At 38.3% G+C, this 17920-nt stretch overlaps 1 protein-coding gene across 3 annotated transcripts in view; it reads left to right on the top strand.

Annotated features, from left to right (window-relative positions):
• The window catches only part of DIAPH2 (diaphanous related formin 2), an 842313-nt gene that overhangs the window by 398434 nt on the left and 425959 nt on the right, over positions 1-17920 (top strand). For all 3 annotated transcript variants that reach the window (XM_081043893.1, XM_081043892.1, XM_081043894.1), the window contains exon 21: positions 3893-3994. In XM_081043893.1, the coding sequence (XP_080900019.1) occupies positions 3893-3994 (102 nt within the window). The remainder of the gene's footprint in view (positions 1-3892; positions 3995-17920) is intronic.

Raw genomic sequence — 17920 nt, 5'->3', positions numbered from 1 at the left:
ATGAGAGTTCCTTTTTCTCCACAGCCTCTCCAACACTTGTTACTATTTGTTTTGTTGATGAAAGCCATTCTGACTGGGGTGAGGTGATATCTCATTGTGGTTTTCATTTGCATTTCTCTGATGATTAGCGATGTTGAGCATTTTTTCATATGTCTATTTGCCATTTGTATATCCTCTTTGGAGAAATGTCTCTTCAGGTCCTCTGTCCATTTTTCAATTGGGTTGTTTGTTTTTTTGTTGTTGAGTTTCATGAGTTCCTTGTATATTTTGGATATTAGCCCCTTATCAGAGGAACTGTTTGCGAAAATCTTCTCCCATTCAGTTGGTTGCCTCATTATTTTGTCAATAGTTTCTTTTGCTGTGCAGAAGCTTTTCAGTTTCATATAATCCCATTTGTTTATTTTAGTTTTTACATCCATTGCCTTTGGAGTCAAATTCATAAAATGCTCTTTGAACCCAAGGTCCATAAGTTTAGTACCTATGTTTTCTTCAATGCAGTTTATTGTGTCAGGTCTTATGCTTAAGTCTTTGATCCATTTTGAATTAATTTTGGTACATGGTGACAGATAGCAGTCCAGTTTCATTCTTTTGCACGTAGCTATCCAATTCTGCCAGCACCATTTATTGAAGAGGCTGTCTTTCCTCCATTGTATGTTTGGGCATGGTATTTTAAATCTTCAGTTTCATCAGTTCCACACTCGCAGTGCGGTGCAGGTCTCGAGCTTAATGGAAATGCAAAATTGAGTGGGAGGACACAAAAGATAAATGCAGAGAACAGAAGAGCACTTAGAGTAGAACGTTATATAGTTTTTCCCTTCAACTTATTCTATATGTTGCGCACTCCGTTCTTTTTTTAGTGTAGAAAAATCTATAACATAATATTTACAATTGACTCGTTTTTAAGTGTTCAATTAATTGGCATTAAGTATATTTACATTGTTGTTCAACCATCACCACCATTCCCAGGCTTTTTCATCATCCCTCATAGAAACACTATACTTGTTAAGCAGTAACTCCCAGTTCCCCTCCGCCCCCTGGCCGCGGTAACCTGTATTTTACTGTTTCTAAGAATTTACCTCTTCCAGATACTACATGTAAGTGGATTCATGCAACATTTGTCCTTTTGTGTCAGTCTTTTAAGATTCCTTCATGTTTTAACATGTATCAGTCTTCATGCCTTTTTTGGGTGAATAATATTTCTTTGTACGTATATATCACATTTTATCAATTCATCTGTCGATAGACATATAGGTTGTTTCTACCATCTGCCTATCGAATAATGATGCTATGTATACTTGTGTACAAGTATTTGTTTGAGGCCCTGTTTTCGGTTCTTTTCAGTACATACCTAGAGGTGGAATTGTGGGGTCCTATGGTAATTTTATATTTAATCTCTTAGAAATCACCAAACTGTTTTCCACAATGGCTGCACAACTTTACATTCAAGCCAGCAATCCAGCTATGAGGATTCCTATTTTTCCATATCCTCACCAACACTTGTTATTTTCCTTCCTTCCTTCCTTCCTTCCTTCCTTCCTTCCTTCCTTCCTTCCTCCCTCCCTCCCTCCCTCCCTCCCTCCCTCCCTCCCTCCCTCCCTCCCTCCCTCTCTCTCTCTCTCTCCTTCCTTCCTTCCTTCCTTCCTATCCTTCCTTCCTTCCTTTCCTTTTCTTTCTTTTTGGATAATGGCCGTTCTAATGGGTATGAAATGGTATCTCATTGTGGGTGCTTTCAAAAATGCTATAAATGGAATTATTTTCTTAGTTTCTTTTTAGATTGTTCATTGCTAGTGCATAGAAATAGAACTGATTTTTGTGTGCTTATTGTGTATCCTGAAGCTTTGCTGCATTTATTAGCTCTGACAGGCTTTTTTGGGGGGGAGTGGGGGTTAGACTATTTAGTGTTTTCACATGTAAAGTCATGCCATCTGCAAACAGACAATTTTTTTCCCTTCTTTTTCAATTTGAATGCCTTTTATTTATTTATGTTTTTGCCTAATTGCTCCGGTTAGGACATCCAGTACTATGATGGATAGAATGGTGAAAGCAGTCATCTTTGCCTTTTTCCTGATCTTATCAGATAGCATTTGAGTCTTAGTATTGAATGTGGTGTAACTGCGAGTTTTTCATATATGGCCTTTATCATGTTGAGAAAGCTTCATTTTATTCCTAGTTTAAATAATATTTTTCTCAGAAATGTGTTAGATTTTGTTAATTGGTTTTTATGCATCAGTTGAAATGATCATGTGATTTTTCCCCTTTATTAATATGGTGGATGACACCGGTTGGTTTCTTTATGTCGAATTACCTCTGCATTGTGGCATAAGTCCCACTTGATTATGGTGTATAATCCTTTTAATACTCTGCTGAATTCAGTTTGCTAGTATATTTGGGGAATTACACCGGCTTTGGTATCAGGGTAATAATGGCTTCATAGAATCAGTGAAGAAGGTTCCCTCTTCTTAATTTTTTTGTAAGAGTTTGAAAAGGATTGCTGTTAATTCTTTAAATATTTGGTGAAATTCACCAGTGAATCCATGAGTTCCTGAGCTTTTCTTTTTTCAGAAGTGTTTGATTACAGATCGAATTTCCTTCTTATAGGTCCATTCAAGTTTTCATTTTTTAAATTCTGTTTTGGTAGTTTGTGTGTTTCTAAGAATTTATGTGTTTCGTTAAATGTCTGGTTCCAAAAAGCAGGGGAGGTGTTTCTGGGTAGTTAAATCTTTTGATAGATGCCATTAGGATAAGCTGCTGTAAACAGAGAGGGTTGAAACCAAGGCAGACATCTTCACTGGTCCTTCAGGGAACTGCCAAACCAACCAAAATGTACAGTCCCAAATTTTGGAGAACAAGGCCCCCACTGGCTCCCCTGGCACCCGCTAGCCCCTCCAGGAACACAGAGGCGCTGAGGGATGGAGTATGGGATCCGTTTTGTACATGTCATTTTCTTACCAGAGAACGGCAGTCTCTCTTCATGAAACACTTGCCTTGTAAGTATTCAGTCAGGTTCCAGAGTTCTGACATTGTTTATTTATATCACTTCTTCCAGCTCAGTGGTTGTTGCTTTGTTCCAAGGACCAATCCCTGGAACTTCCTTCTCTGCCATTTTGTGTCAACTCTTCTTTCGTAAATCTTTTGTTTACTGCTTCCTCCCTTTCATATGTCTTCTGAAATTCCACACAAGTCCCCACAAAGTTGGTTGCAAGCTGATGTGATGATAATTAGAACAGTACCAAAGTCCAAGATAAACTAGGTTGAGAAGAATTAATCAGTTTTAATTCTCTTAGGCATCAGACTTGAGCATGCATGAGGTTCATCACTTTTGCTTGATTCTCTGTTAAAGTAGAAATGCATTGTGTGTTTAAACACAGACATCGTAAATAATGGGGTATTTGTTTTACAGGCTTGATGTGTTTTATAAGATTGAAAATGATTATAAATTTTGCCAATTATGAAGAGTAGAGTTGATTTATTATTATTATCATTATTATTATTACACATGAGTTAATTTCTACATAGTATTTTTCTGTTTTGTGTATGGATCGACAAATTATCTTGACAGAAAGTAAAGATTAAAAATTATGTTATGTATTTAAGGCCATGAGGATTAGTCAGTTTATTACGGTGATGTCATTTATTTCTGCCTGCTTTTTTTATTTAACATTTACATACTACAGTGCACAGTAACCTAATGTATTTTTATATTTATTCACATTAAATTGTAGCTCATTATTTTAGTTAAGTTTTTAGTAAAGAGGGTGTGGAAACACCGGTACTGAGAACCACAATCCGAAATTTATATACTGTTGTATTTTGTAACTTTTAGAGTTGTTAATGCATGTTTAATAATTCTAATAATGAAATACTAAACTTTCATACTTTCATTTCTTTTTAGAACCTTATAAAACATCTTCCTGAGCAGAAGGTCCTCAATGAGTTAGCAGAGCTGAAGAATGAGTATAATGAACTTTGTGAGCCTGAACAATTTGGAGTTGTGGTACGTATCTAGCATGAGGGCCCACAAACTCAGCCTGGAGGTCACACTTGTCAGAAACAGTGAAAAGAAAATTTCAATTGTTGTTTTTTTAACTGGATCACTACATAATTTAATGTAAAATTGACTGTCAGAAAAGACTCCTTGTTTATCTGTTGTTTGTCATCATATTGAAAAATAAAGAAGTCAGGATTTATAGTCTATAATACATTTCAAAATATCTCATGGGAACTCCTCCATACCTGTGCCGAAATTTAATTCTATTAATATATGACAAATAGTAGGTATATTACTGTATTGGCTATTGTTTCTTCTATTTAGATCTTAATGTTAGAATTTGCCTCCCACGCCCCATTTTAGGCTAATCAAAATGGTAGTAACTAGATAAATAGCAATATTCTACAGATATTTTGTGTCGTATATGTTACATCAGAAAAAGCACAAGGATTTTCAGATTTCTTGTAGTGATATTAATTGATTGTAAGCTTTAAATGCAATTTCTCAGCCAGGAAGAAAATCTCGTAAATATAGATCATGCTTTAGAGTGGTTAAATCATTTTTGGAATGTATTATGTTTCCTTATCCCCCCTTCATTTTAAGGGGGACAACAGATCACTAGGTATAAATTATATATTAAAGAACATAGTTATACTGAGGGTGCCAAAAAAATGTATATAAGTGGACACTTTGGTCAATGTTGCTCAAGCAGCAGTTCTCCGTAATCAGAAGTGCCTGGACACTGATGGTAACCACTTTGAGCACCTCTTGTAATTGCAGAAGTCAAACGTGACTTGTATTCATCTTTTGTTATCGGCATATATTGAGTATTACAATTTTAATTTTTTTTTTCCTTTCTTAAAATGTGTATGCAGTTTTTTGGCACCCTCTGTATGCTTTAAGTACTCCCCAAACTTACTATTTGAATAATTGTGCCCAAAAAATGGTGGAAATGAAGGCATGATGATTCATTTAATTTCTTAGAGAAAAAGCTGTTTGACTTAGGTGTTCAATACAAGTTTGTTGGCTCTATGAATAAACAGTTCTAGAACAACTCCAAACTTTACCCTGGCACCCTGACCATTTTTCATCTGTCTGATAGATAGGACTTAAAATTACCATCAGACCTAATATTCAAACACTATGTCTGCTTCATTCAAAATATGGTATAACCTTTTAAATAGCAAATATATTTGAATTGATCCGATTTGGTCCTCTGCAATTTGAAAATCTTGTTTAAAGTAAAAATAAAATGATAGATGAGACAGGGAACGTTCCTTTTGAACATGTACATTAACTGCTGGCCCATATTTAGTGTTTATTAATTCTCAGCAATTGCGTTGTGTACACTGATGTAGGAGGGTTCTTTCAAATCCTTTCAAAGCAAATCAGGAATGTATATTTAGGATGACATAGAGCATGTGTATATACCTGTGGACGACATTTCTCTCATTTTTGAGTCAGGGAAATTAATCAACTGAACTGGCTAGATATTATTTATTGAATAGCCACACTTTAGTGCAATCTTAGATAATCAAAATTTTTAGACCCAAGTCCACACTTGAAACCTAACCTGCCTGAATTCATATTATAATTGAAGTTAGGCTGTGTGCCATCTGAGAATTCAGCCGTGTTTTGATGGTTATGAGTTTTAGTAGGTGCACTACACAATTTCTCTGAAGCCATTTTTTTTTTCTAGAATGCAGTTTATCTTGGAAGATGTATTAGTTTGCCAAGCAAGTCCTTCAAAAGGAATATCCTTGGTACCACACTGAGGAAATGAAGTTTGGGGACATAAAAAGCAATATACCTTCTGAACCAGAAGCAAAATAGAAAATGGAAGAGATTTCTTGTTTATGCACATAGCCGTAAATAATTCTGGGTCTGTGTACATGAAGTCACATGGTCCTCTTATTTACTCTTCCCATCCTTAGCTACACGTCTGTAGGGAAGAAAGTCAAGGACATTGCAAAGTAGTTTATGCTGTGTAAATCTTCTAAGGCAGGATCAATTAATATTTGCCAAATAAAATTTAGATAAACTCATATCTAGCTGAAGGATATTTGAAATAATGATATATGCCTTAGTTATTTAGACATGTATGCTTTGCAGTGCTTAGGACAATATCTTATATACAATAGACAATAGACTAATGTTTATTGAATGGAATTAGAGGACAATTATTAAACCCACGTGTGAGCCTGAGATTAAAAATAGCATATTTTTGATCTGTAAAAGTAAAAATGCTAAAACGTATTTCTCCCAGTCTATGCTGAAATTAAATTCACTTCTGTGTGGATATTCCCAAATACTTTTTAACCGTCAAAATTTACCAACAGCTTCCATTTAGGGCTACTTTGGAAATGTGTAGAGTCATCTGCGTTAATGAGAGAGGCTCCAAATTGGTTTTCTGGCTTCTGCTCTCTTCCTGAATCAAAACTATTAGTGTAATCTTCGTAAAAATTTCTATTTATTGTGTGCTATCCGCATGAGAAACCTTCTGCATCTCCCAGAATTTACAGAAGAAAACCTCGTGCTCCTTAGCATTCTCAGTCTGTCTCGGACGCTCTGGTTGTATATCTCCCTGTTCTCCTTGGTGCACTCAGTGAATTGGTGTCTTTATGACATGTTAGCCTTTACCTCAGCGGTACACACCCTTGTTGCCATTTCAGCAGTTATTTTACTAGCTTCTCTTCAGTGGTTTTTCATTGTTCCATAGTGGGTATACCGTTTCTTACCTGCTCTCTCGTCGTCCAGCTCCATTCTTTTCACATGCTACAAACAACCGAATCGCTTTCTCGCCAGAGAAATAGGAAAGCACTTGGGCTTCAGAGCCTCCAGTATCTTTTCTATCTACAAAGTTATCTTTACCCATATTCTTTATTAACTTATTCTCTATCAGACCTCAGAAAGAGGAATAGCTTATTTAGTATGACTAATATCGGTGTTGCCATTATTAGTTATAGGAACCAAAATATATGGAGGAGCTTCTGTGTCACATATCACGCTAAGCAATTTTACACACACCACCTAGGTTGGCACTATTATTAGCTCCATATTATGGATGAGGAAACTGAGACCAAGGAAGGCTGAGGAGCTTGTCCAAGGTTCCATAGTAAGTAGTAGATGCAAAATGCAAACCCAGACAGCCACACTTCATAGACAGTGCTTTTAACCACTGAACTTTACTGGTGTGTGTGTGTGTCTTCCTCTGTTACATGCTAATTTACTTACCTCTGTTGGAGGATTATTATCCCCTGCCTACTTTAGTTCTGTTATTCTATTGCCTCTTCAATTTGTCAGTCTCCACTTGGCCCTTCTCTGCAGAAATAACTTCTTTAGTCACTTACTGCTGAAAAACGAATGAATGGATACCTGGATAGATGGACGAATAAGATTCCTTCATTGGCCTTCAGGTCTCTGATTCCTACTTACCTCTCTCCATTTACTGGCATCAGTATTTTCAAAGGTTACTTTCCTTTGTCTCTCTCCTTCCTTACCTTCAACGAACAGAAATCAGAATTCTGCCTTTAAATAAGGCACTACAATGACGTAGGAGAGGTCTTTAATTGCCTCCTGATTGCATCGAAAATATACAACAGATATACTCACTTCCCTTTATCTGTGCTGTCACTACCTTAGCCCAAGCCAGGATTGTCATTCCCTTTAACCATCACAATATACTTTTAGGTTGTTTTCCCCACTTACACTTTTGCCCTTCTCCAAATCTGTCTCGGCACAGCCCTCAGTGTGACATTTCTAGAGTGCATTTGTGTTGCCTCATACTATTTATCTGCTTCAAGTGTCAGTGCGTTGTATGACACTAAGGCTACAATATAAACTCCTTACCACAAATTACCACCTCTCCTATTTTTATCTCCTGTGGTTGAACTTCGTACTCATTACGCCGGGCCTATATTGCATTTTATTTTTCAATTTTTTAAATTTGCCATGCTCTGTCCTGCCCTGGCCCATTATGTATGCTGTTTGCTGTTTCCTATTACTCCCACTCGCTGCCTGCCTGTCTCCTACTTATTCTTTGAGTCTCAGCTTAACTTTCATTCTCCCCATCATGCCTGCACTTACTTATCGGTCAAAATTAGGTCTCCCTGTAGATGCTTGATCAATGTACTGTACACCTGAAGCTGAACAGTAATGAACGCCAACTATAATTTTATATATATAATGTGATGGCTCGCTGCGATGTTGGAGGGATAGTGGGAAGGGGGATGGGGGAGGGGGATCCACAGTGTGAGGGATATCAATGATGAACGTCTAAGTATTACCTTGTCTTGTGCACCTGAAACTAATTTAAAAAAAAATTAGGTCTCCCTATTAAATTTTCTTAGAGTACATTTTACTTTCCCTTTCCAGAAATTATCATGGTTTTAAATTATGTGTTTATTTGTGAGGCTTTTTTTAATTATATATTTTTTATTTTTTTAAAATTACAATTGGCATACAATATTATATTCGTTTCAGGTGTACAAAATAATGATTAGGCATTTATATAACTTGGAAATTGATCACCCCAATAAATCCATTACCTGTCTGACACCATATATAGTTAGTACAATAAAACTGACTATATTCTATATGCTGTACTCTACATCCCCATGACTATTTTGTAACTACCAGTCTGTACCTGTTAACCCTCTCCTACCCTGTCCCCAAATCTAGCAGTGATCAAAATGTTCTCTGTATCTATGAGTCTGCTTCTTTTCTTTGTTTTGCCTTTTTTTTTGTTTTTTTTTTGTTGTTCATTTATTGTTTTCTTGAGAGCCCACGTATAAATGAAATCATATGGAATTTCTTTCACTGTATGACTTAATCCACTCAGCACAGTACCCTCTAGGTCTCTCCATGTTGTTGTGGATGGCAAGATTTCTTTCTTTTTCATGAATGAGTAACATTCTATTGTATATATGTACCACCTCTTCTTTATCCATTCATCCACTCAGGGATACCCTGGCTGCCTACATATCTTGGCTACTGTAAATGCTGCAATGGCTATATGGATACAGTCTTTTTTGTCTTTTGTTAGAGCATTTGTTTTAAAATCTATTTTGTCTGGTATAAGTATTGCTACCCCAGCTTATTATTTTATTTCCATGTTCATGAAATGACTTTCTCCATCCCTTTAATTTCTGTCTCTGTGTGTCTTTTTTTTTTAAGATTGTTTTTTCCAATTTATTGGGGTGACAATGGTTAGTGAAATTACATAGATTTCAGGTGTACAATTCTGTATTACATCATCTATAAATCCCGTTGGGTGTTCACCGCCCAGAGTCAGTTCTCCTTCCATTACCATATATTTGATCCCCCTTACCCTCATCTCCCACCCCCTCACCCCCTTACTCTCTGGTAACCACTAAACTATTGTCTGTGTCTATGAGTTTTTGTTTCTCATTTGTTTGTCTTGTTCTTTTGTTGTTTTGGTTTATATACCACATATCAGTGAAATCATAGGGTTCTCTGCTGTTTCTGTCTGACTTATTTCGCTTAGCATTATACTCTCAAGATCCATCCATGTTGTCACAAATGTTCCTATATCATCTTTTCTTACCGCTGAATAGTATTCCATTGTGTATATATACCACAACTTCTTTATCCATTCATCTATCGAAGGACTTTTTGGTTGTTTCCATGTCTTGGCCACCGTAAGCAAAGCTGCAATGAACATTGGAGCACACGTGTGTTTATGTATAAATGTTTTCAAATTTTTGGGGTAGATACCCAGGAGAGGGATTGCTGGGTCATATGGAAGTTCTATTCATAATTTTTTTAGGAACCTCCACACTGCTTTCCATAGTGGCTGCACCAGTCTGCATTCCCACCAACAGTGTATTTTGGTGCTCCCTGATTGGGGGCATAAATATTGATGACTGTTATGTCTTCTTGTTGTATAGTCCCCTTTACCATTATGAAATGTCCATCTTTTGTCTCTTGTTATATTTTTCACCCTGAAGTCTGTTTCATCGGAAATCATTATGGCTACACCTGTTTAACTCTGGGTACCATTTGCTTGGAGTGTCAATTTCCACCCTTTCACTTTGAGTCTGTGCTTGTCCTTGTAGCTGAGATGTGTCTCTTGGAGACAGCATATGGTTGGATTTAGTTTTTTGATCCAATCTGCTACTCTGTGCCTTTTTATTGGTGAGTTCAGTCCATTTACATTTAGGGTGATTATTGATACGTGAATATTTCCTGTCATTCTATCTTCAGTTTTCTGGTAAGACTGTGTCTCCATTGTTTCTTTGCCTTTTTATTGTTGTGTGTTATTTCTGTGTGGTGGTATTCTATGATGTTTCCCTGTGTTTCTTTTTTTGTTACAGTATATATTTCAGTTCTGGATTATTTCTTGAGTGGTTACCCTTAAGTTTATGTAAAAGAATGTGTGATATTTAGAGTATTTCATTTTCTTCAGCACGCTTACTTTCTCCATTCCCATATTCTGGTTCAGGCCTTTACTCTCCCCATTTTTATGTTGCCACAAATTGTCCCTGTTGATGGTGGTCGAATAGCCTCCTTTAGTATTTCTTGTAGTGCAGGTCATGTATTAGAAAATTCCCTCAGCTTCTGTATGTCTGCAAAGGTCTTTATTCCTCCTTCATATCTAAAGGATATTTTTGCTGGATATATTGTTTTTGGCTCATAATTTTTCTCTTTCAATAGATTGACTGTTTGGTTCCACTTCCTCCTGGCTTGTAGGGTTTCTGCTGAAAAATCTGGTGACAATCTAATGGGCTTTTCTTTGAAGGTTACAGTCTTCTTTTCCCTGGCTGCCTTGAGGATTCTTTCTTTGTTGTTGATTTTAGACAGCTTCAACACAATGTGCCTTGGAGAAAGCCTGTTGGGTTTGAGGTAATTAGGTGTTCTATTTGCTTCTTGGATTCGAGGATCCAGTTCTGTCCACAAGATTGGGAAGTTCTCATCAACAATTTGTTCGAACATATTCTCTGTTCCCTTCTCTTTTTCTTTTCCTTCTGGTATGCCCATTATTCTTATATTGCTCTTTTTGATAGAGTCAGAAAGTTCTTGTAGAGTTCTTTCATTTCTTTTAAGTGTCAAGTCTCTTTCTTCCATCTGTGCAATTTCCAGGTTTCTATCTTCGATGTCACTGATTCTTTCGTCCATCTGGTCAACTCTACTACCTAAGCTGGTTATTTCATTCTTAATTTCTTCTATTGAGTTTTTAATGTCCAGAAATTCTCTTTGGTTCTTTTTTAAAATTTCAATCTCTTTCGTAAAATGCTCATGTTGTTCTTTGATTGTGTTTCTGAGTTCATTAAATTGCCTTTCTGTGTTTTCTTGCATCTCATTGAGTTTTTTCAGAACTGCAATCTTGAATTCTCTGTCATTTAAGTCACATATTTCCATATATTTAAGTTCCTTTTCTGGAGACTTTTCACTTTCTTTCTGAGCTGTCTTGTTGCCTTGGTTATTCATGGCAATTACTGATTTATTATTTCTCTTCCTAGACATCTACAGGAGTGGCTTCTGGAACAGTTGGATAGGAAGAGGTCTTTCTTTTGTTTGCCAATAATTGTTGGTAGAATGTTGTATTTTCTCTCCGACTGCAGCCTTTTTTTCTTCACTCACACAGTAGTGCTGTTTTCTCTGCACTATTCCAGCTTCTCACACAATGGGGGGATTCCCTGGGAGACGGGCTTCTCCTCTGTTAACAGTTCGGCTGAGTCATAGGGCGCCACGTCCCTGTGGGTATGCGGAGCGCTTTTGAAGTCAAAGCTCTTCCTGCACCAGATTCAGAGCCCGTATGTTTCAGCAGTTCTGTTTACTCCTGCAGGGATCCGCCCAGATAGCTGTGGCCAGGGGCGGGGTGAGTTGTGAGAGGTGGCCCAGAGCAATGCCAGCAATCACCACCAGAGCCAGTCCCGCTTCCACAGCTCCCTCCCCTTTGCCAGACTAGTTGGGCTGTGAATCTGTGTCAGCGGTCCACAGTTCTCAGAACAGCAAATATCCTGTTCTTTTGATCCGACACTGCTACTTTATCACTTCTAGCACCGGGCAGGTGGGGGTGGGGCGAGCTCTGGGTTGGGTAGGGAGGGGGCGGCTAGTCTCAGTGCCTAAGGCTTCCGTTCTCCGCTCGGCAGTGAGGGCTTAAACCACCGTTTTCAGCCTTCTTCCCTCAGTCTTTTCTCCGAGGTCTCTGCCGTGAGCGTTGGGTTCAGCCGTGCTATATGCTGCCCCCTCAGCCCTGTGGGCCGTAAGCGGAGCCCTAGCAGTCCGAGTCCTTCCCTCTCCCGCAGCGGCGGTAGCTCCGGGAGCAGCGGGCTCCGAGCACTGAGCTAGGTCTGCGTCCTGTGCCTTAGCGGCTCCGTCTCCGCACTTCTCCTCTCCCTCCTCCCCCGCTCGCGCGATTCACCCACCTGGAGGTGAATTCAGTAGTGGGCCTCTTCGTCTTGCCTGTCTGCTGTGCAAGGAGTCCTTTGTGGAGTTATTGTTCAATTAGTTGTAAATTCCAGCGGAGCTTTACAGAGGCTCACCTCAGCCATTTTGATGACGTCCGTCTCTGTGTGTCTTTTGATGTGAAGTGAATCTCTTGCAGGCAGCATGCATAAGGGGTCTTGTTTTGTTATCCATTCAGCCAGCTGATGTCTTTTGATTGGAGCATTTAACCCATGTACATTTAAAGTGATTATTGGTAGATATGTAGTTGTTCCCTGTTTATTATTTATATTTTTATTATTTTTTCTTCTTCTTATAGAAATCCCTCTAACATTCCTTGTAATATTTGTGTGGTGGTGATGAACTCCCTTAGCTTTTTCTTAACTGGAAAGCTCTTTATCTGTCCTTGGATTCTAAATGATAGCTTTGCTGGGTAGAATAAACATGGTTATAAGTCCTTGTTTTTTATCACTTTGAATATTTTGTTGCTGTCCCTTCTGGCCTGCAAAGTTTCTGTTGAGTAATCAGCTGACAGTTTTATGGAGAATCCCTTGTAGTTAACTAACTGCTTTTTCTCTTGTTCCTTTAAAGATTCCCTCTTTGTCTTTTATCTTTGACATTTTAATTATGATGTTTCCTGGTTTGGGCCTTTTGGATTTGTCTTGTCTGGGACTCTCAGTGCTTTCTGGCCTACATGTTTATTTCCTTTGCCACGTTAGGGAAGTTTTCCATCATTATTTCCTCAAATAGGTTTCACTTCCTTGCTCTTGCTCTTCTCCTTGTGGTACCCCTCTGGTGCAAATTTTGGTATGCTTGATGTTGTCCCAGACGCCCCTTAAACTGTTCTCATTTTTTGGATTCTTTTTTCTTTTTGCTGTTCTGATTGGTTGTTTTTGGCTACCGTATCCTCCAAATCGTTGATTCGATCCTCTGCTTCATCTCATCTGTTGATTCCCTCTAATGCATTCTTCATTTCAGTTATTGTATTCTACATTTCTGACTGGTATTTTTCTTTATGTTTTCTGTCTCCATTTTTATACTTTTTTTGAAATTCTCACTGAGATCATGGAGCATCCTTATAACCGGTGTTTTTTAGTCAATTGCTTATCTCCATTTTGTTTAGTTCTTTTTCTGGAGTTTCGTTCTGTTCTTTCATTTGGGACATGTTTGTTTGTTTCTGCATTTTGGCTGCCTCCCTGTGTTTGTTTCTGTGTTTTATGTAGGGCCGCTGTGTCTCCTAGGCTGAGTAGAGTGGCCTTATAATAGGTGTGCCATGGGCCTCAGTTGCACAGTCTCCCTCTTCACCTGAGCCAGGTGCTCCAGATGTTGTAGTTCACCCTGAATTGCTGTTTGCACCTGCATGGGTGTGATTGACCCTCAGGCTGATTGGTTTTAGAACTGGCCATGACTGCAGTAGAGGAGCTCTTATGCAGTGGCTGACCACATGGGACAGGATTTAATTTATCAGGCCTCTGGTGAGTCTGCCCTTTGGGTGTGTTATTTGTGGATGTGGTTGGGTGGTGCTTTGTTGTTGTCTAAATCTCTGTTGGAGAGATTTTAGTTAAGTGTGCAACGTGAGCCAAGATGGACCATTTTTGTGGAAAAGCTACGGGAAGTTGCTTAGGTTGGTTGGGGCAGAGTTTCAGGGAATCACCAGCCAGGTTGATAGAGATTCAGATATGGTGCCCACCTGAATCTGCACCCTGGGAGTGGGAAGGGCTCAACAACGAAATACTGGCTTCTGCCAGAACTTCTGTCTGGGAGAAAGCTGCCCTTCAGCCCTCACCCAGATGAGTTGTGTTCCTCCCCATGTGTCCCTGGCACTCTTTGAGTTGTTGTCCCAGGGCCGGAGCTGAGCATGTGTGAGTCTGTCCTCAAGTAAGTCCATGCAGGGGCCCTTTAAGAGGAGTGCCTGGGATGCCAGCCGCCCTCCTTCTCCTTCAGCCACAGTCTCCACTGGTTTTCACAGCCAGAAATTACGGGGATGTAAGGATTTTATTGAATGTCTGTAAACCCCCACTAGATTTCAACTTCCATAAGTAGGTGCATCGTGTTGATTTTTTAATGTATTAGCATGAATACAAATCAAGAGGACTCTTTTCAGGTCTGTCTAATTCTCTATCCATGTGGTACTTGATAACATTGAAGTATATAGCCTCCTTTTGAAACCTTTTCTTTCCTTGTTTTCTCTCGTGATAAATACCCTTTCCTGAGTTTATTCCTATAAAAGGAATTTTACAGGAATAAAATTCCTATCACAGGTAAAGACTGGTGTCCTGTAGTTCGCATTATTATATAAGTTCCTGGTTGATAAATACAGAACCTCATCAGTTAGGGATAGACATGCCAGAAATGAGAGTACTCCTGCAGGATTCATTAAAATCATCATCATTGTCGTCAAAGAAAAACCAGTAAAATTGACAAAACTCGGGGGGATATCTGGCTTTGACTGTGTAAAGAAAATAGCCTTGCCTTAGACAGTGAAGGGTCTCCTAAGCTCTCTCTAAACTTTTTGGGGTTTTTTGAGCAGTCACATCATTGGCTTTGCTTGTATTCACATGTAATCAGTTCAAAAGAAACCCCAAGAAACAGAAAAAGAAAAAGAAACAAGTGAAAAATGCCCAGGGACCTTTCTTCTGTCTAGAGGCAGACCTCCTGGTAAGAGGGATATGCTAGTTCCCACACCTTCTGTGATCAATAATCCTTTTCATTAGGGGGCTAGATTGGCTGCCTAGCTTCCCACCGACTGGTACTGCAACCCGCCTCCCACAGAATTGGATCTGGTACATTGTTATAATTATGTGCTGCACCTTTACAGGGAAAAAAAGCACAGATCTTTGAAAGCGCTGCCAGTTAGAACCCCAGCAGGAGCTTTTAGACTCTTCCGAGTGTGTTTACAGCTCAGCTGTTCTCCAACCTCAGAGCTATGGAAATTCCCACTTCTTTTACACTGAGGATAGAGACCCAGGCTGTGTATATCTATTAAACTAACGCATCTTCTGAGAAAAAGAAGGCAATAATTAGTTCTCTTAGTAATCGGTACTTTGTTTTTGTGACATGAAAATTGCCCATATTTTTCAATTAAAAATATTGTAAAGCTATAATCTAACAAAACGATGTTGAGATAATCTTATGCATAAAAACATAATGAAAAGCACAGATTATGTGATATTGTTGACAGCACACATAATTCTTTTTCTGCACAAATATATAAAGGTGGGAGGAGTGGATTTAAGCCTATAGTTGGCAGTACAGCTATAAAGTCGGTATGCTTTTTAATTTTTTTAAAGCCCCGTAGGAGCTTATGAGCTCTATTCAAGATAGCTTAAACAGGTGAAAAGGAAATTCTCAAAAGCGGTTTTTCCCTCCTCCCACATATTATCAAAGGCAATTACTTTGGATGGAAAATGTTAGCTCCTCTGTTCCATTAATATGAAATCATTATTCAGGTTTGTATATTCATTGGAAACGTCGCATTTTTCTTTATTTTGTCTGTGCTCATTCAGAGTGTTCAGTGTTTTGATATTTAATGCCTTGATTGTTTCTATTTTCATTGCTAGTTTAATGATTTTGAGATCAGGTAAAAGAAAACTTGCCACGATTCATTCTCAATTCCATGTATTCCTATTCTTGTTCATTTCATTAATTTTTCATAATAATTCATTCTTGTTACAGGATTAAGTTATTTCCATCAGCTTTTGCAATAAAATAAGATAAAATAAAACCACCCAAAATCTAAATATTCAGATTATGTTTATGGATGTCAGTTTTACTATTGATTGCTTTTCGTTAAATTTAAAAATAAAAAATTAACTCCTTCTCCCCCACATATCAGTCATCCCTAATACAACAGCATAGCAACATACTAGATGTATTGATGGCCGTTCTTGGCCTTAAACAGTTGTTTTCACAAATGACTTTTTGCAATTTTTGCTCAGATTTTTAATATGATTCTTCTGAGTTTATAGTGTCTTTTGACACAATTTTACTGGGTTCTGTTCCAGACCAGATGAGTAGATGTTTGTTGATGTATAATTTCGCCATATTACTTATCCTTAAAAAAAATATTCTTCATTAATACATCATTATTTTTCTGGTGCAGAGTCAGTTTTCAACACTCTATTTTTCCAAAGCCTCGTTTTACAGATCAACTCTGGCTCTTATCTGTCCTGACATCAAATACACAAACATTTGCCGTTGATTCCATGTAGCACGTACACTTGAACTGATTATTTTGTGCAGGCCAGGTACTAGGTGTACTGCAGAAAGTACCCCAATGAGCAGGAGAAACCCTGCCCTTGAGGAGGTTATTATTAAAAGAGGATAAGAAAATTATTTTTTTAAGTAGGGAATCACATATGTCCCTGCTTTATTTCCATACCACCAGGCACAGTTTTGCTCAGTTCTTGAGTCCGGATCTCACAACGTTATAGGCAGTTCTGCCTGCTGTCTAACTTAAGTCTACCCATCTATAATGTGACTTCTTTAACATCGCCTTTATTATCACTGATACAAAATTATTCTGTATATTTAATGTACAATGGGTCCGAATAGTATTTAACTATTGGGGGAAACACCTTGCAACAAATGTTCATGTGTTACAAATATATCTGTTAATTCTAATGAATTCTTAACATTGTGTTTTGAAGAGACCAGAGGATTAAATTTGGTGAGAGTCCATGGCAGTTGGAGGTGTGTTTCTTAGTGGTGCAAAAGGAAAGATAATAGAAATAACCATAAAGGCAAGCGACATGTGACTGCATCTCCACCTCCTTCACACATGATTTGTCTACTTGTGCCTTTTTTCTTTCTCTCTCGAATCTTTTGGTAGTTTGGCAGCAGATCAATATTCACCAGCTGTATAGGTACTGAAGCGTGTAAAATTCAAATTATATAAACAAAACTGTCTCATTCTTTGGGGAAATAACCCACTTGTAGCTACTCTCACTGTGTCAGTGCACTTTTTAGAAAAAAATATAGTACAGATCAGCTGAAGAAATGATAGCTGCTTGATGTCATTTGATTGACACGTACCTCATAACACAAATAAAGCACCTACATAATACAACACCATGGTCAGCATCCCACAGCACGTCAAGGACTGAATTATAAAATAAAGGATGCCAGTCAACTAAAATGCTGGTAGAGACCACAACTGAAAACAAACGCACATTTCAGCCGAGTTTTGGTTTTATTTACTTATTTCACTTAGGTGCAGTCAGGTGCCTTTGTGAGACACGAGCCTTTTAATAATTTTATCTGTGGCTGGGGATGTTGCTCGGTGCTTTCTGTTCTTTCTCAGCTTAGTTCTCCAAGACATTTATCCAAGTTATCCAAGACATTTCCTTGCACACTGCAGTCCTCTAATGGCAACTCAGCGGTTGTCTATCAGTGCACCCTGGGCTGCTCGGAAGCATTCACACTTACGGCTGCAGCAACTTCTGTTAGCATGACCAATGTATGCTGATTTAAGAACTGCACCCAACGTAGCTTCACCTCCTCCATAGTGTCTTCCTTTTTATA

The sequence above is a fragment of the Rhinolophus hipposideros genome, assembly GCF_964194185.1.
Source record: "Rhinolophus hipposideros genome assembly, chromosome: X".
In the NCBI taxonomy this organism is placed as follows: Eukaryota; Metazoa; Chordata; class Mammalia; order Chiroptera; family Rhinolophidae; genus Rhinolophus; species Rhinolophus hipposideros.
This window is presented reverse-complemented; position numbering and strand designations above follow the sequence as displayed.